The 20,864-nt window shown below is 29.8% G+C and overlaps 2 protein-coding genes across 2 annotated transcripts; both read right to left on the bottom strand.

Annotated features, from left to right (window-relative positions):
* Nucleotides 1-12,545: 12,545 nt before the first annotated feature.
* Nucleotides 12,546-16,627, bottom strand: LOC108322728 (probable serine/threonine-protein kinase PIX13). Its single transcript, XM_017554943.2, has 7 exons — nucleotides 16,489-16,627; nucleotides 14,994-15,131; nucleotides 14,381-14,799; nucleotides 14,180-14,315; nucleotides 13,937-14,079; nucleotides 13,691-13,814; nucleotides 12,546-13,601 (listed from the first exon to the last, which is right to left on the bottom strand). The coding sequence occupies exons 2-7, from the start codon at nucleotides 15,061-15,063 to the stop codon at nucleotides 13,198-13,200; spliced, it is 1,296 nt and encodes a 431-aa protein (XP_017410432.1). The 5' UTR covers nucleotides 15,064-15,131; nucleotides 16,489-16,627; the 3' UTR covers nucleotides 12,546-13,197.
* LOC108322729 (probable serine/threonine-protein kinase PIX13) lies at nucleotides 16,287-19,122 on the bottom strand. Its single transcript, XM_017554944.2, has 6 exons — nucleotides 18,916-19,122; nucleotides 18,220-18,632; nucleotides 17,998-18,133; nucleotides 17,433-17,575; nucleotides 17,187-17,310; nucleotides 16,287-17,111 (listed from the first exon to the last, which is right to left on the bottom strand). Exons 1-6 carry the CDS (start codon nucleotides 18,998-19,000, stop codon nucleotides 16,726-16,728), a joined length of 1,287 nt encoding a protein of 428 aa, XP_017410433.1. The 5' UTR covers nucleotides 19,001-19,122; the 3' UTR covers nucleotides 16,287-16,725.
* Nucleotides 19,123-20,864: the final 1,742 nt, after the last annotated feature.

Below are 20,864 nucleotides of genomic sequence, written 5' to 3'. Positions count from 1 at the left end.
ATTTAGATGTGTTGTTAGCTGTTAGTATTTATTTATGAGATAATAATAATAATAATAATAATAATAATAATAATAATAATAATAATAATAATGAAGTAATTTACACGTTTGTTACTTGAAAAATTGAAATCTAAATGATGATAGTATTTAAGAGGAATTGGAGTGAAGACCATTTCTTATTGGTTTTGGATATTGGCCCTGATCTGATAGAAATAAAAGTTTGGGCCGTTGGAGTATATATGGACTTGGGGCTCCTGGAACCGAAAAACACATTTTGACAGCAATCTCTTTTTGCACTCCATAATTTCTTTCTACGCTCCATATTTTTCACATTACCTATTATGTTCTTTGTCATTTATATGGGAATGAACTTCTCAAGGCACCATTTTCTTTTTCTTCTTCTCCATTCCTTTTGCTGCTAAGTACTAGTTTTTGTTGGAATTAAAAAGTTTTGGCAAAGGAATTAATTGAACGTAAAAGTTTTGTAAAGCTTGACAGTGGATAACTAATTTAATGGGTAGATTTATTTTCATGGTTTTCGAACCTATGAATTGTACATTCATGAATTTTTCTAGATAATCCAATTTGGAAAGCCTTCTATATTGACCAACTCATAAGTAAATATTTGAACTAGTTTAAAAATTTGGAAATATAGTATTTTGGATTATATGATATGGAATATAAACTTTACGTTTTAAAATGGGGGAACTTAGAAGGTTAAATTTGTAATTGATGGTTATATGTGATTCAAATTGTTAATCTTGATTATCTTTCACAAAATTGGATTCAAAATTTTGGAGTAAAATGAAATTTATAGGTTATTCAATTTTTTTTATATCGTGAAATTTGAGTCAACCATAGATGAATTAGTTTAAAGAAATTGTGTTAGAGTTTAAAAATGTGATAAGGGACATCTTAATGTTGTAACGTATTTGGAATGTGAGATGACTTATTTTAATTAGTTTGTGATATAGCATTTAAAGTAGGATTCGTCATTGTGATTTTGTTGCTAGGTTGTGAAAAAAAAAGTGAAAAATACAGGAATTAGAAAAAGAATGTAAGAAAATATGATTGTCTGTTTAAATTAATATCTAATGAGATGGTGAACCGTGAAGATAATACATGTAAAATTTATAATAATGAGATGATCGATATGTTGAAATTTCTACGTCGATTAAAGATAAGATTTATAATATATAAGTGGATGTAAATCTCGTGAGATTGAGTTAGGTTTAAGGTTTAAGTTCATTTCTTAACATAGTATCATAGTCATCTTGACTTAATGGAAACTTGGAGAATAAGAGACAAGAACCGTGCATTCTCCAACAGAAGAAACTGACCATAATGGTTTTAAGTTTATAAGTAGGTAACGAACTGAGTGAGTCCTTAAAACTGTATCAGACACTTTGGCTATAACCTAGCAAAGCCACAAACCACATATATATTTTCAAAACTCAGTGTAAGAGTGTTGAATTATCAAAGCAAGGTCTATGATTTTCTGTTATATATATCAGAATGATAAGGACAGAGGTAATTAAGAGTAACAACAAGGCAAGCATGTCAACGAGCTTTTGTATGATAATCGGTTCAAGCCTTTAAAACTTAAGTATGATATTAATACTTGAGAGACTGTATCTCAAGCTAGCTGTATATTGTTTTTTTTTTTCCTTATCTACCTAAGTAGTTGTTGCAACTACAAACACCAGTGCAGTCGGCAAGGAGTAAATGATTTCAACACTGTTAAACCCACCATGCATGGTGCCATGAGTTATTCAACAAGCTTAATGAACCAGACGAATCTATCAACTCCATGTTTAGCCAAAAATAGCTATGCAGAGTATTTGGCTAAACAATCCCTTGCGTGAGAATATATAAATATGTGTATGCATATGTATGAATTAAGACACATTGATCAACAATAATGGAAAACCATCTTCATGCAGAACCACACATCACCATTTGTGTTGGTAGATATTTTGTCGAAATGATCTTATTAGTGTTGATATATACTTTAATGGATAAGTTTTAGTGATTGATTTAATAAAATGATGAAAATTTTGAAGCAAAAATATCGTTCATGATAATTGATCTTGTTATATATATGCATATTAGAAGAAAACTAATTTGCATAGTTATATGCATTGATTAATAAGGTTCAAAATATCAACTGTTTTCAATAAAAGAATCAACTTTTCTGGAGCGGTTAGTATACAGTTGTTAAGAATGACAACTAACAATCTAACATATTTATTCCTGTTGAAATATGAAAATAAATATATGGCCATACAGAAACAGGGTTGAAGCATGTGAGAGCTATCTGGGAAGAAGATGGCCCACAAAAATCAATGTCATTTATTAAATTAGGAGTGCTTAAGTGTGAATGCATGTGAGGAGTTTGAAAGACAAGACAAATAAAACACAAGAATATATATACTACGTAGGCAAATGGAAGCATCTAATCTTAATAGCACATAATGACAAACTTCATAGGATACCTTGTTTGTTAGACTTGTTGATGTTGTAAATTATGATCAACTTCAAAATCACAAATTCCTCTTCTATCTTGTTGATTGTAGTCTCACGTCTCTGATAATGAGTTAGTTAGACTGCGATGTGTGGCCTACCCATACACTCTATATATTCATTTGCACATTGGATGCTTATCCGTGACGCATGACATGGACTTCAAACCAGCCACATATCCCACTTTTGGATTTACACCTTCTAATACTTTCAATTAACTTGTTTTACCCAAAATAGTTACGTTCATTTTACCCGTGCTGTGCATGCACGTTGGATATAAATAAAGTCTCATATCGAATAAAATAAGAGATGAACATAAATTTATATACACATAAAATACCTCAATTAGTAAGAGACCTTTTGGAGTGATATAAAAAACAAATCCATGAAAACTTGACCCAAAACGAACAATGTCTTACTAGTCAAAGGTACACAGAATTTTAAAGGGCTTTGTGATATCAATCACAGAATTTAAAACCAGTCAAAAACAACAAAAGGGCTTTGTGATATCAACCACATAATTTAAAACCAGTAAAAAACAACAAGGCTTGCTTTCGAGTTTTTTTTATAATTTTACTGGAAAAATGAAGGAAGCATCAATGCTTCTGTTCACTACTACCTCTCATGAATAATTAATAATCAATTATATAAACTTCGCCTTTTTGGAGTGATATCAAAAACAAATCCATGAAAACTTGACCCAAAACGAACAATGTCTTACTAGTCAAAGGTACACAGAATTTTAAAGGGCTTTGTGATATTAACCACAGAATTTAAAACCAGTCAAAAACAACAAAAGGGCTTTGTGATATCAACCACAGAATTTAAAACCAGTAAAAAACAACAAGGCTTGCTTTCGAGTTTTTTTTATAATTTTACTGGAAAAATGAAGAAAGCATCAATGCTTCTGTTTACTACTACCTCTCATGAATAATTAATAATCAATTATATAAACTTAGCCTTTTTGGTCTTTTTTCTTCTTACATATATCTAAGGATCATGCTTCCTCTCATGTTTTCTGTTATTTCATTCGACTGAAGTTAAAGTTTCTTTAAACATGGATGACTGAACAATTTTTAATCTTAATTTGAAGTTGGTCAAAATAAATTTATTTGGTAGATGATTGATTAAGTTTAAAAATGAAATTTGAGAGAGGGAATTCTCTCTCATTTGACAACATTTTCCTTAAACATGTATAAGCCAAATCTGGTCACATTCACTTTCTGATTCCATTTTCTTCCAAATTAAGCAAACAACATCTTCACCAAAGAGGTTGACAATTAGGTTCTCATTACTCAAATATTTGTCGTTGTGTTTAAGACAAATATATGTATTGATTAACTTTTAACGACCCACAAAACTATGTTTCTTAATGGACAAAATAATCATATGCTCTAGGCACCCTTTGCTTCTTAATACGGTTTTTGATGATTTGATTTGGAGATCTAAAACAAAGCTTTTGTCATTTGGATTGTAATGGGTAACACTACTCTATAGTCTAGTAGGAAGGAAATGGGAATACATCTTTTGTTGGTTTTCTCTTTTCCTCTCATTTAGAACGTTACATGCATGCATGAAAGGACAAAGTTTTCAATGGCAAATAAGGAATTGGTGACTATATGTTACAGGTCATGAATTATATTATATATGGTGGCCACAACGTTTAATGGAGAGACTTCTTGTACTCAGTCATAACAGCCTTTAATATTTCAGTGAGGTGTCTTTAGTGCTGTAAAATGTAGATTATGCAGATGTAGAGAAATAGATTTTCTCCTTATTTGTGTGTGATATACACAATACTACAATTAAAATCTTACACATTATGTATACTGAGGTTGGACGAGGATCATATGATCACAAAATTTGTTGTTATGTGGTAGATTGATATACTTGAGTTTGGTTTGAAACTTGATTTGATTTGTTTTGGAGGTGTGGCCGAGTATGTATATTTAGAAACAATTAATGAAGAGAACGAAGCTACTTTATAGCAGGGGTGATCTAGGGCTACATCAATCACATGATGAACAAAAACAAATCAGATGTTTTAGCTAAGTTTATATGGCTATCTTTGGATAATGCCTAGCCTCTAGCAGGTTATATCTCATTTTGGTAGGAGAGAATTAAATTGGAAAGTGTTAGTTAGTGTCTTTAAAAGTAAAAGCTTTTTGTAATGAAAAAATATTTGTTATATTAAAATTATAAAAATTTAATATATAATTTTTAATTAAATTGTTAAAAATTAAATGTATTTTTATTATATGATCTTATTAAGATATTTTTGTTTTGAAATTCGGTATTCGCCATCCCATGCTTACTAATATGATAAGGAAAAAGTAGGAAACTGCCGTAATAATGAAGAGTTATAATTTGAATAACTTCTATGAATGTAGATGAATTTGAGTAATTATGAGTCAGATTTACAATTATTGTATACCGAAAATCTATTTTTTAGTTAAATTAGCTTATTTCATTAAAATTTTGAAAAATTAGTGCTTGAATTAGTTAATAAATATAAAATAAGACGTATTAATAATTTTCTTACAGTGTAAACAAACATTTTCTTTTGGTTCATTATAAATTTTGTTTAACAAGTTTTTATCTCTGATAGTTTTTGTTTAAAAGGAGATATATAATTACTATGAGAAGAATAAACTGATTGAAAATAACAGTATATTATGAAAAGGAGACGATGGAGAAAGATTTCACCATAGTATAAAAATTGAAAAAAAAAAATGTTATATATAAACTTAAACATGTTTTTAAATAGCGCATAAAAATATTGTTTTGGGTGAGATATCTTTGTGCCAGAGGTTAATCACTAATACTCAAAGTATTGATATTTGGAACATTAAAATTAGTTTCATAACTATTTTCTTATTTTAATTTTACTTAAATAAGTTTGAGTATTAATTTGATTTAAGTAGTCTGGTGCTTTATTTGTCGTGTTTATCCTCTCATTAAAATCTTTTATAAGGATGTTAAATTTTACAATTAATTTTCTCACAATGTAGTAGGTTGCCCTGCCTCACTGACAAATTTAAATTAGTTATGAGTTGGACGGTGGAGACATAAAGGAAAAGATGGTGGGTGAGCTGAGTAAAACATTGTATTGTGGGTTGAATTTATTCATACTTATGTTGAAATATTAATCAGTGTTTTGGGCATTTCTTTTATTCTGTAAAAATAAAAATATATATTTTTTATGTGACGAACTTATTCCAGATTTAACTGTGTTCGAATTGAAAAACGATACTATCTCTTTTGTTTGTTCATTGTCAATTGTCTTTAAGTAATTGTATTTAAAATAACGTAGTAATTTTTTTAAAATACAATTAGTAAATTTTACTCTTGTATTTTTCAATGATTGTGTCTATTTTGTTTTTTTTTTTTGGGAGTTATTAAGAGTAATTTTCTCTCACGACATGAAAATTCTTTGACGTGACGAACCTTGCTTCTGCGTTTGCATTGCTTGACCGATGTTGTCAAAGCTTGAACGAACTTCGTCTTTCCTGATAAAGGCTTGGTTTTATTGAAGAGTCTTTGGATTTAGGTTGTTCAAAGATAGTTAATGACACTTTAACTTTGTTGTTCATTTTTTAGTATGGTTGTTTGTATTTTAATAATATTTTTAATTCAAATTTTGTAATTATTTATAGAAATATATGGTAGAAATTTATTTTAATAAAAATATAAATTAGCACTTTACATATTATATATATATATATATATATATATATATATATATATATATATATATATATATATATATATATATATATATATATTAAAAAAGCATTTGTTAAATGATTGTTTAGGAAAACATTGCCACGAAAATTTTAAATATATGTAAAAGAACCTTATTAGGAATAACACATGTCAAGTAAAATCGTAGAATATTATAACACACTTTTTAGTAATATATATTAAAAGTTAAATAAAACTTCAGTAAAGAAAAGTCATTTAAGTTAAATTCAGAAATAATATTAAAGTTAGATTTTAGTTAATGTAAATTATTTTTTATTTTTAAACAATTATTTGATTATATTTATAATTGAGCTTATGTATTAAGTGTTTATATTCCTTTGTGGTATTTGATATGTATTGAATAGAGTGGTATTGAATAATAAAGTGTAATATTTTTAGTAAAGTATACTGTTAAACTTTTTGAAGATCGAATTTAGATATTAAGTTGTTGGCAAATTTTCATTAGATTTGTGTAATGTACTGTGTTGAGTGAATTAATATGATTTTTCATTAGATATCGTGTGAGATATAATATAAAGTTTCAGTACATAGATATCCGGTAATTACAAATTAATATGATTTTTTTTATATATTTTAGTTTATTTAATATATTCTGAAATACTAATAATTTTTCTTTTTAGTGATATTAGTTTATTTTAGATTTATAGTAAGGTATTTAGTTCTTCATTAAAAATATTGTAATGATGTTTATAAGTTTATATATACTGAAGTGTTTTTGCCTTTTAATAATGACGAGTCATGGAACATAAAAATTACTAAAGAGAGATTCGCAAAATGAACGGGTAATATTGTATTATTTATGGCTAGAATTACATGTGTGTTTTAACCAATGGGTAATTTAGTTTTGATTAATATGGTTAAATTAATTAATTTTGATTTATCCTTAACATTTAAATCTTGACGTAATTAAACAAAAATTTTATATTTATTATCATGTTGAAATTTATTTTTTTGACAATTACGTATGGTTACAATTTTAAATTGAGAAACACACAAAATAGAATAGCTATAATATGTGAATCTTCTAATAATTTCAGATCATAATGAGTGCAACTTTGCTTGTGTGAGGACACACAACATTATTTAATATCCACAAATCAATGTTATATATTTCACTATCTCAACAAAAACAGAAAATATCTGAAGTAAGTTTTAAACCAATGTTAAAAATTAACTTAGGCAAAATATAATAATATTATAATAATGACAACAATGTATTTATTTTGACGCAACCTAAATATAATATAACAATAAAAAGTCATAAATGATTTAAAATGAAATATCGAATGAAAAATTGTAGTAAAGTGAGGAGCAAGTTGTTGAGTTTCCCTCTTATCTCTCTTATACATGTCTCTCTTTAAGCACCTCCCATCATCACCATCTCCATTTCTCTCTCCACGCCTTCCCTCCAACAAACAAACAAAGAAATATTCTCCCACTGAAAAACCAACCCATAATAATTACATATATTTGCTACCACTATCATAACACTCAATTTCTCAAACTCTTCTTCCCTTTACGGCCAACACATGGGCCTCGAAGTCTTTGACGACTTTCGCCCAATCATGTCCGTACCAACCCTTCCTACGCTCAGAACCTTCAGCCATCGCCCAGAGGTTGTTCAGACATGGTCCAAGGACGACCAAGATTGCCACACACCCACTTCACAACCTCCAACGTTGGTCTGTCCGCCGCCTCCCAAGAAACCACGACTCTCTGTCTCTGTCTCAACAACAACAACAATAACAACAACCACTTTTCCTTCTCAACCCTTCTTCCAAGTACCTCACGACCTCGCTTCTGTCTTTCTGCTTCGCGCTAAACCTTCCTCATCTGAGCAACCCCTTTGCTAGCTACCTACCTACCATACCATCTCTTCTCTTATCTTCTCTTCGCCACTCCCAACATATATATTACTTAATATATCACTATATACTTTCAATAAATTAAGCCCCACGTCGCATTGTGAACACCTGTTCTTCACTTTATTTTCTTTCCTTTTCTCTTGTTCTCTTTTTCGCATATCATTACAAATAAATAAATAACCTGCTTCTTCACCAACATTATTTTACAGTTTTCATTCATCATCATGTTTTAAAGGTTCGACTTCTGTCTTCTATAGCTTTCGTTTTCTCCTGCTTTTATCATCGTTATGATTCTGTTGCTATTTTGAATATTTGAAGGCTAGGAATTAATTCTAGTTGTGGATCCATGGTGCATGGTACCATCCATTAATCTCTGTTAAACCATAAACGCATGCATCTAACTGAAACACCCCTTTGTGTTTAGTCTCTTTCTCACACTCACACACACACAATAAAATGGTGCTAGATGGATATGGAGCTTGCTAGAAATCATGAATATATATATATATATATATATATATATATATATATATATATATATATATATATATATATATATATATATACACACACACACTTGTTGGAAGATTGAAGAAACATTATTAACTGGATTGAGAGCTCGACGGCTATGAAGTGAACGGGGCCTATAATACAAAAATCACTTCAAAAGGCTGTTTGGAATGTTTTGTTATTTATTTTCTCTCTATTTCAATTAGCTTAACCTTTCGTTCTCCAAAATAAAAAATAAAAAAAATAAAAGCAATGATACAAAAGGAAGTTAATGTTTTACTTGGATTGCTCAGAAAACCAGAAGATGGAATGTGATTTATAACATCGTCAATGTCTTAGAATTTTTTAAGGAAAGCAGAAAATTCACCACACGTGTATGTGTATATATATAGATGCCTAGACTGCGGTTCTAAATCCTCATAGTTAGTTCGATCCTTAGGTTTCAAAAAAATTTATAATTTTAATTTTGTAGTTTTTCTTCGTCTGGTTCCATTATTGATTAATCTTCCTCCTTTTCTTCAATAGATGCCCTATTTTATGGCTCAAAATAGTGTTAATTTTAATTTAGTCCTTATAAATATTAAATTTTTATACTTTTACTTTATTTTAATTTATTTTATTAATTATGAATACTTGTCAAACAAAACAAGCAAGAAAAATATATAATTTAACCTCTGTTATTCTCTAGATAAGCCAAGGGGACAATAGTAGTTTAAATATATAATTTAAAAAGAAAAAGAAACTGTTTTCACCATGCCAATAAATTGACGAGGAGATACATTTGATGTAAAACTAATCGTAAATATATTCTGTGAACTCTAGCACGTTCCATTGAGAGAGATAGATTAAGTACATAAAAATAATAATTTAGGAGTCACGTGTGTAAATTACAGTAAATATTTTAATATTTGAGTTTGATACCTTTCAATGAATAAAAAACGGATAAAAAGAGATGGTTCCTTTAATAAGCGAAATACCCTCCAAACTTAATTAAATATAAAACAAAAATAACTAATTCAACTAATTAAAAAATGTCATTTAAGTTAATTTTTTATTTTACGAAAACAAAGCATTATATCTTATAAAACACCGTTAGTCATTTCTGTCAAAACTGGTGCTCGAAAATAATTTATAAACTATAATAACGTTAAATAATTTTGAATTAATTTAATTTTCAACTACGAGGAGTACAACATTGGGATGAGATGATTCACACAATAAAAGAAGTACTTCTCGAAGATTCTTATATAATGATGAATTATAGTAATAAAAAAATATATGTTTAGAGATTAATTTCTTAATTAGAAATTAATATTTTGTTAGTAAAAATCTTGATAAATAATATTAGTGACCAATTTAAAATGTTGAAAGAAAAATTGTTATTTATCTACTGTAACTTAAAACAAAAAATAACAAATTAACAGATTATATGACAAACTAATATACTGTAACTTAATAACAAAAAATATTAATCTTTTCTCAGAATATTTATTTTCAAATATATTTTTTTAAAATGTATTTTAGATCTTATAATTTTAAAAATATTTTTAAATTAAGAAATATATTTTGAATTATATAATTCAAAAAGTATTTTGTTAATATATTGCAGATTATGTAATTTAGAAAGTATTTTTAGATTTGAAAATATGTCAGAAATATAGAATCTATTTCTTTTAAAATGTATTTCTGTAATTCAAAACTTATTTTCATGTCTTGAAATATGTTTTAGAATGTACAATTTAAAATACCTTAATAAACATATTTTTAAATCTAAAAATACCTTCTAAATTATACCATCTCAAAGTGTAACTTTTACCTTTTTATTATAATTTTAATAAGTAATTTGAAATTTATGAAATTTATGGAGGTGTAGGAAGAAAAAAAAGAGACAGAGGAACAAACAGCCGGTATGCACAATAAATATAGCCCATTGGATGCATCCTTTTCCTGTATTTGACCCGAATTAAAAAAAAATGACTTACAAGGACTAGTTAGACCAATACAGATAAAAATAAATAAAATATAGAGAGTAAAAGTAAAGTGAAAAGTAGCGAGAGAAAATATTGTAGGATTGGAACTACAAAGTTAATTAATTCTATATTGATTTATAATATTCTATCTAGATTTATCATATTTCATCTTTATTAGAAGAAATAAGATCAAATTTAAATAGTGAACGATATTCACAATAATTGTAACCTTCAAGTTTTTTATGTGAAAAAACTTATCTTTAGAATTTTCTATCCAATAAAGCGATACTAACTTGATAGCGAAAATTTTAAAAAAAATGGTTTAATTAACATTTTAGTTTTTATAGGATCAACAGTTTGATTATCTATATATTTTTTTCCAAAATCTATTATTAACATTTTATGTTAACTATGATGAGGTAATTATGATGTTATGATATGTTCAAAAGAAAATTATATAACTTCTGAAAAAATTTGGCAATTTCATCACTTTTAAACAAATTTTTAAAAATAAAATCGAAAAATTTAAAAAGGTTGATTTTTTTTTAAATTGATAAAGAGTGACACAATTAATATAAATATGATTTTTTAGTTTAATCTGACCTGTTTTACATATTTGAGCAAGAAAAATATGTCTAACATGTCCAACGAACATAGTCTTTTTGAAAAATATTTAAACAATAAACTTCCAATCATCATAATCTTTATGAAGAAATAAATATAGTCTAGATATAAGATACATTATTTTTTATTTAAATTATAATTACACCATGATTTCTAAAAGAAGTAACGAATAGTTGAAAAAATATAGATGTTAACCAATTTTTATTTCCAGTGTATCTATCCTTATTTGTTAATAATTATAGTAAAACAATTAAGCATTTTGAAAATATGACACTTTTCATTTTACTGCATTATAAATATTATTTTTATTCCTTATGTTAATTTTAATTTTAGTTTCTTACAAATTTTCAAGCCCCAAAAAATAAATTATTTTTTTACTTTAGTCTTCATTAATATTTTTTTTTAGTCCATTGAATATCACTTTTTTATTTTATTTTATAATAATGTTATATGATAATAAATGAATAGGTTTTCACATTAGTCAATTTCTAAATTTAAACGAATGTCAAACTGAATACAACACAACTCTAATAAAAGTCATTTTGACCACAAGTGAAAATATCACTCTAAAATTATTTTCTTTATTATAACGAAAGTCCTTTATTTCCAACTTTGCTTTAAATATTTAAGTTATTTTTTTTTTATTTCAACAGGAACACTCATTTATTTTTCAATGCTCTCTTGTCTTGATACAACTTCACTAACTCCAAATTATGGTTTTTATATGTAAAGATTTCATCTCCTCTTACATGTTTTTATACAATTTGTCTTTCTTTTCATCTAACATAACTTATTTATATCTTTCAAGCTCTATCCTACCAACTAACAAAACAAACTTATTAGAGAAATATTTTTATGAAGGATGATTCTTTGTAGTAGATCATCTCAATTGAGGCTCAATAGGCGGAAATAATTTAGTTAGTTTATTGACTTGAATACAAGATATGTCAATTACATTTTCTAAATCTACATTTATATCTTCCCCATGATCAACAACTTTAACAACTTTGCAACAGGTTTTAACTCATCTTCATGTATCTAGGAGTAACTTCTCACGTCTATCAACATTTTTATTTTCAAAGTCAATCAACATTTTGACTATGATGTTTTTACTGTAATGTTAGTATTTTAGTTAGTATTTTAACCGACGTTAAAGGTCGAAGATAACGTCAAAATTCTTTTTTTATTAATGCCTTAAGAAAAATAAAATATTTGTTTCTAACAATTTTATCATCAATTAGATCTTAAAATTTATAACTGAAATAATCACAATTATAACTTAAGATAATTGTTTCGAGTTTCCATCAAGCTTAAATCTTTCATATATAGGGATGTGAACAAGTGTTTTGCATCCAAACACCCTCGTATATATGTAGGAAACATAGCTCCCTTCACACAAGGACATCACTATCAAAAATAACACAAAAAGACAGGTTAACCAAGTTCGTTAGAGTTCTTAATGTCTCACCCTATAAAGCTTTAGGCACTTTTGCATGAGAGAACATGCATCTAATTTACATTGATTGTCTAGTTCATTCTATATTGCTACCCAACATGACAATCTGAACAAGTTTCAATACGTACAACCTTTATCTTGCAAGAGTAGCAAGACCCTTTTCATCGACAAAGTTGTTTATGTTGAAAGATCCTCAGATGCATTCACTTGATGTGTAGAGAAATTTGTTAATTTCCAATAAATTTCTTTACTTTTTCTACATCAATGTGCACTTCCTTTAGGACACATTCTTTAAGCCACATAATGGACTTCTAGCTCATAAGAAAATACCTTTTTTAGCGCGGGCTGCCCAGGTAACATTTGCATGTGTTGTTATTATATACAAGCTCAACTCTACTCGGCACCACTACAGCAGAGGCACTTTAGCTATATGCTCTTCAACTCCACAATGCATCAGCTGCAAAGGAATATAGTGCCGATGGGTTCAATTCAATTGACCACCATCTGGCTGATCGCGTTGTTGAACTACCTGGGAACGATTAACACGTCTTCTGTTATAACTGTTGTCAGATGGTTTCTCATTAGCTGCTTCAATCTGTTCCAATCTTTCAAGAACTTCTTTCATTGATGGCCTCACTTTGGCTTCTGTTCGGATGCATTTGAGAGCTAGTTGAGCTACCTCTAAAGCTAAGTTGGTTGGATACTTTCTTTCCAACTTTGCATCCATATTCATTCTTATTTTCCCTCTATTTAGTATATTTGATTTGAGCCAATCCGTCAAGGACTTTTGCTTCAGCAATCGCCATATATCTTGCATTCTTTTCCCTGTCAGCACCTCCATCAAAACAATTCCAAATGCATACACGTCACTTTTCACTTTCAAACGACCTACACAACAGACATGTGAAGATTTAGTATCTGGTCACGTTTCTACAAAAGGTTTATGAAGTGTTTAAGAGAAATTTTTTGGATATCACCTGTTGCTATATACTCAGGAGCAGCATAGCCTCCTGTTCCCATAACTCGTGTTGTTACGTGAGTCTGATCAAGCGAAGAAAAAGATTTGGCTAACCCAAAGTCTGATAACTTTGCCGTAAATGCCTGTCAGAAAAGCAAAAAGCTAAAGATTTTTTCTTTCACTGACTTGAATTCTTCAATAGCATGCAAGCACTACGTTGAGAAACGAAGAAAAATTATACAAACAAGTCCAAAATAAAACTTACCTCGTCAAGTAGTATATTTGAGGGTTTAAAATCTCTATGTACAATTTTCATTTCCATGGAATGAAGGAGATTCAGTCCCCTAGCTGCGTCAATCATAACCTTCAGCCTTGTATCCCATGAAAGTGGCCGAACATTTGCACCTCCTGCATGCAGAAGAGAAATCATGTGCATAAATCAGAGAAAATGACAAATCAATTCAGCATAATTGGTATGCATGCTGCTAGCACCAGCAGCATTTCTTACTTCCAAATAGATGGTTATCCAAGGAACCACGATGCATGAATTCATACACCAGGCACAGCTCACTATCCTCTCGCCGAAATCCCAACAGCTTAACAAGGTTGGGATGAGAAAGCCTCCCTAAGAAATTCACCTCTGACTGCATAAAGAAGATAATCAAACAAAAGTTTTGAATCCTAATTTTAGAATGACATTAATGCTTACCTGCCATTCCGCAACTCCTTGCAAGCTTTCGGGATTCCTTTTCTTGATGGCAATAGTCAATCCCTCACCTCTAATCAAACCCTTGTATACTCTACCAAACCCCCCCTCTCCTATCACACTGCCAGCTCCGAAATATTTGGTGGCAGCCCTCAATTCTGCAAAAGTAAATACTCTCAGGTTTGGAGCGTTCAAGATCTCACCATGAGGAAACTCCCCTCCATCTCTGACTCCAGAGGTGTGGCTATTCTCAGAGCCCCAAAACGACGTGCTAGTGTTATTTCCTGATATGTGATTATTACTACTATTTGGCCCAAACAGACTGCCGGTTCCTCCAAAGTGACTGCTACACCCACGAGAAGAAGAATTGTCATTCTGTATTAGTCTTCTGTTGCTGAGACCAGCAGAGAACTGATTCCTCCCTGAGACATCGTCACAGCAATACAAACTTTGTCATCTAAAGTAGAAAAACCATGTCAAGGATTGCCTTGCATGTTTGCGATAATTGGGAATTTCCTGGTGATGATCTTAACTATAATGATGCACCTATGTTTGCAATTAGCAATTAAAGAAACAAAAATAACCATAATGCCAAAAGGTATCGTATTTGGTTTACCTAAATGGTTCTTTGCGTTGGGATGATCATCGCCATTAGAACCTGATGAAAAACTGCAACAGTTCCCCATTGACTTGTTTATGCTCTTTCCTTGGCGTAAAATCAGAGAAATAACTAGAGCAATGTTGATAATAGTATCTGAGTCACAATATAATGCGAATTGGTTAGAAAAGTATCGAAAAAACAGTTGCATGTGTCCTTTTGAAGAGGAATTAATGTCAGAGAAAGAGACAAAAAGCAACTTGCATGTGACGGGACAAAGGAAGCCTCCAAGAATACTCCAAGTAAATGCAATGTTATTGCTAATCATGTTAGATTGGACTTCAAGAGCTAGTTCTGAATAAAACACCGAAAATGAAAAATAGCATAATTCCACTTTCCATTTGACCCTACCCCAGATACTTCTATTTCCAAACAAATCTAAACTGAATGGATAAAAATTTACCATAGGTGCATTTATGTTATCATGAAAACTTCTAAATTAGGTGCCAGAAAGAATGAAGGACAGGGTCCTGAGGTTAGTTGAAAAAATGAAACCGTGAGACACTTTGAGACGTAGTCCATGTTGAATTTTTAGCAGGAGTTGAAATTTTGTAAGACTTCCAACTTTGAGATACGATCAAAACGGGAAATAGAAGAGAACAGTTTAAGCAGAAACCAGTCAATAACTTAAAAGCTAAGTTTTTGCCTCTATAATCCTCACACAGATGTATAATAATAATTTTACATTTGACATCCATTTCTCTTGCTATTTGAGTAATAAAAGATAAAATGAAAAGGCTTTTATATACAATAGCGGAATTATTTTTCCCATGTATGTCTGGATATTTTTATTGTTTAGTTTCAAATTTATATATTTATTTAAATAAAAATATACGTATTATTATTTTTTATATTTGATTTGTAATTTATAATTTGAATCAAAATAATAATGTTGGAGAATTCACTTTCAATAATTATTATATTTAAATAATTCACTTTCAAATTCACTCTCCTTAACCCATCCTATAATCCAATTAAATAATAAGTGCACATAGAAACCATTTATAGGGTCGAGAAAAAAAAAGGAAACGCACCAAACAACATTCTAAATGTACCTGCTACAGTAATAATTTATTATTTGTTGTATAGGATCACATAAACAAAGATAAAAGAAAGAAAAAAAAAAGAATTTCTTAGTCACATACACTCTTCAAGGACCGTAAAGTAGCCCAAGATGAAAGGGAGAGGTGAGACCTATTTACTGTCACAAAGTAACTCAAAAAAATTTAAGTAAAATGTTAAATGGTGCAATGTCAAACAAAACTATAACTTTAGTTGCTACAGCAGGAAGTTGAGTTCATATTGAACAATTATTTCTATTCAAGTTTCTACCCATCTAAACCATTTAAAAAATTGAAATAATTACAGAAAGATTAAATATTAACATTCATTCATACATTCAATTCAAACTCCAAAGAACAAATAAGTGGAAAAATTAATGGAAAAGGAGCACCTTCTTCATTATCAATACGAGGGAAATTTGAACTCTTTGTCTTAGTTTTGGGGTGCCCATAACAAGTCTCACAGGCTTTTAACCCTGGAAGATACCCTCAAGCCTTCACCCTCAGGCCTAATACAACCTCCGATCCTTTTTTTGCACTGGAGCGAAGACACTTTTTTTAGCAATATGTTCTTCAAGTCCACAATCCATCAGCTTCAAGGGAATATGAAAATGATGGGTTCAGTTCAATTAGCCACCATCTGGACGACCATGTTGTTGAACAACCCGAGGACGGTTAACCCGTCTTCTGTTATCAGCCGGCTTTTCATTGGCTGATTCAATCTGCTCCAATCTTTCAAGAACTTCTTTCATTGATGGCCTTACTTTGGGCTCTATTTGAATGCATTTGAGAGCTAGTTGAGCCGTTTGTAAAGCTAAGTTTGATGGATACTTGCCTTCCAACTTTGCATCCATAGTGTTTCTTATATACCCTCTATTTAAAAGATTTCTTTTGACCCAATCCCTCAACGGCGTTTCCCCACATAGTTGCATTATACCACTAATCCTCTTGCCAGTCAGCAGCTCCACCAAAAAAATTCCAAATCCATACACATCACTTTTCACGTACAAATGACCTACACCATTTAATTTAATTACTGTCATCTCAGGTTTACACAAGAGGTTTATGAAGGGAAATTAACAGATAATACCTGTTGCAATGTACTCAGGAGCAGCATAGCCGTGTGTTCCCATAATACGTGTTGATATGTGACTGTGATCGGGCGAAGTGATAGATTTGGCTAAGCCAAAATCTGATAACTTAGCCACATATTTCTGTTAAAAAATAAAAAATTATAAAGATTTTTCTTTCATTTCCATGAATACTTCAATAGCATGCACAGTGAGCAAAATGTGATCATGGGAATTCCAAGCCCCAAGGATATAACGAAACTTACTGAGTCGAGGAGAATATTTGAGGGCTTAAAATCCCTATATATAATGGCATTCTCCAAGCTGTGAAGGAAATGAAGCCCCCTAGCTGCTCCAATCATAATTGTTAGCCTTGTGTCCCAAGAAAGTGGCCGAACATTTGCACCTCCTGCAGAAGCAAAATAAAATGCATAGATTTTCCCCAATTAGTACTCACTGTGGGTGTGCTAGGATTTAACAATGTGATGAAGAGCATGTTGGGAAAAACGTGACTCACATAAATAATAATACTCTTCAATTCATTGGGGTTATTTTTCATTCAACCTTGACAATCTTTAAATAGGTGCAAACAGGACTATAGTACAAATAATAAAAACTAACAATAGAATATGAACTAACTTAAAATAAAATCTACCTAATCTATCTCTATTTTATATTAATAAAATAAAATAATACTCTCCTAAATAAAAGGAAAATCAAAACTACCTATATCTATGAAAATTAAATCAAATATTACTACATCCAAAACTAATAAAATAAGATTTTAATGAATTCCTAAAATTTAAGTTTATCAAATTAGCATGCACTTACTTCCAAATAATTGGTTATCCAAGCTCCCACGAGGCATAAATTCATACACCAGAAACAGTTCACTATCCTCCCTCCCAAATCCCAGCAACTTAACAAGGTTGGGATGAGAAAGCCTCCCTAAGAAATTAACCTCTGACTGCACAAAAAGAAAAAGCATCAGTATCAGTATACATATGTAATATTAGCCACATACTAATTTTGAAGTGTTATTAATTCCGATACCTGCCATTCCGAAACTCCTTGCTTGCTTCCAGAAGTCAACTTCTTGATGGCAATAGCCAACCCCTCAGCTCTAATCAAACCCTTGTATACTTTACCAAATCCCCCCTCTCCTAACAGAGTCTCTGCTCTGAAATTTTTGGTGGCTGCTTTCAGTTCTGCCAAAGTAAATACTCTCAGATCTGCAACATCCAATATTTGCCCCCTCTCCTCTTCATCCCTCACTCGAGAGGCTTGGCTATTCTCAGAGCCCCAAAAGGACGTGCTGGTGTTATTTCCTGTTGAGTAATTATTACTACTACTTGGTCCAAAGAACCTGCTGAATCCTCCGGAGTGGCTGCTGTGCCCGACAGAAATAGAATTACTGCTCTGTATTAATCTATTATTGCTTGTACCAGCAGAAAACTGAATACTCCCTGAACCATTGTAACAAAGAAAGCAAAAAATTGTCATATAAAGCAACAAATCTGGTTTAGAACCTGAATAGACAAGATCAAGCACTTCGTAGTGAATTATTGCAAATAACAAGGAGTGTCTTTTATGTTTCATTCAAATTACATGGCTTTTAGGAATTGGGGATAGATTGGCTGCAAGTTCTGGTTGACTTTTCTGCTTGACTGGATGAAATGATTTTGTACTTATAGCATGAAGCGTTTATATAATTTTAAGAATCAAAGAAGGAGAGTGTTGTTGGTTTACCTGATCGATTGTTGGGGTTGGGGGCAGTAATGGAGTTGCGGTGATTGACAGCAGAAGCTGATTGAAAACTCCAACAGTTCCCCATTAAGTTGTTTATGGTGTTACCTCCGCAGAAAAGCAGAGAAAGAATGAGAAAGAAATGGTGAGAGGCGTCTCTGACTTTTATTTATAGTGAAAGAACTGAAAAGAGTACAAAGAAAATATTACCTGCCACGTGTTCTTTTAAGAGCAGTATCTGTCTGTCACACAGTACCATTGGTACCTTTCTACTTGTCGGAAACTAAGGAAGCTTCCAAGAATACTCCAAGAAAATGCAGTGATAATAATGTGAACTGAATACTCATTTTCTAGCTGGTTTGGCCAATGACATAGGTAGCTTGTTCAATTCTAAACATGGCAGCAAGAATTAGAGAAGAGAATTCAAGAATAGTCACAACAAGCTTTATGCTATGTACTTAGACATAATTTACAATTTGTGGGAATGGATTTAGAGATAATTTGTGAGGACTGTTTGTATTTGGTTAAGTTGATTTGGGAGGATTTGTCATAATTAGAGAATGATTTTAAAGAGAAAATAAAATGTGAAATGAGAAGAAAGGGGTGAATTTGTGAAAATTGTTTGCTAAATTACTAATTTATTCCTTTATCTAGAAGTGTTAAAATATGTTTAAAATCAGTTAACTTGACTCACTGTTAAGTTTTGAAAAAAATTCAGTTTTTCAAAACATAGGTTAAATTTCCTTCATTTAATTCATGAGTTAAATGAATTTAAACTGGATTGAAAATAAGTTGACTCATAAACTACAAATAAATACTTTTTTATTAATTTTTTTCATTTTTTTATCACTTTTTCATTATAATTGTTTATTATTTATAGTTAATATGTTAATGATTTTATCTTTTTACATATTAAAATATTATCTAATAATATTTGAATATTATTTTGTATTTAATTATATAAAATGATATATTTTAATGAGTTAAAATTTTGTAACCTGACATTATAAAAAATAATGAGTTTACTTATTTAAACATATTGTATTCTTTCAACTTATTTTATATATTTAATAAGTAAACAAAGTAAATTAAATTGATTCATCTATTTATAGTACTAAAATAAAAATATTTATCTATTTATCAAACATTATTATTATAATATAATAAGTGAAAACTTTAAATGTTAACCCATATAATTTGATAAACAAATACTTAAACATTTATATGATTTAAACATTATTAAGAAATAATCTAGTATTAAAAAAATCAAATTGTTAATTTAGATATAGTAAAATTGTTATGGCATGTAATTGACTAATGTTACACAGTATAGTAAAATACGAATTGAGTGCATTTATATAGGAAAAGAAAGTAGTGACGGAACTATAGAGAAAAGTTATGGCATGTAATTGACTAATGAGGTACTGTGGACCATATAACAATTTCACAGAAATTTAGTGAAAATATTTTTTGCAAACCAAATGATATTTGAGTTGCATTGCATCATACCTTACGACACTTTGGTTCGGTTTGTCAAAAATATTTGCTGGCATAGCTTTTGCTTTTATCTCTTTTCTTATCCATCAATCTTCCAGATAAACTGCATTTCAATCAGGTGTTATCAGTAATCATGTATTCTCTTCTCTTACAAAATTTCTTTAAAATATTTTTATACAAAATTGTTAAGGAAATAGTTGTAATTTTATAAAATAAAAAATAATTTATTCTATAATAATAATACTGTCAAATTCACTTTTAATTAAAATCAATTTTATAAATTATCAAAACTAAAAATTATGGATAAGCATCGCAAATCTTAAAAGCAGCACAACTTTTTCTGTCTAATTAACTTATACTGTCTAATTTTAATAATAATAATAGTAATAATAATAATAATTAATAATAATCAATAATAATTAGCAATAATAATAATAATAAAATTTTAAAAATTA

Source organism: Vigna angularis, chromosome 1 (assembly GCF_016808095.1).
Source record: "Vigna angularis cultivar LongXiaoDou No.4 chromosome 1, ASM1680809v1, whole genome shotgun sequence".
In the NCBI taxonomy this organism is placed as follows: domain Eukaryota; kingdom Viridiplantae; phylum Streptophyta; class Magnoliopsida; order Fabales; family Fabaceae; genus Vigna; species Vigna angularis.
Note: the sequence above shows the minus strand (reverse complement) of the source record. Positions and strands in the feature narration are given on the sequence as shown.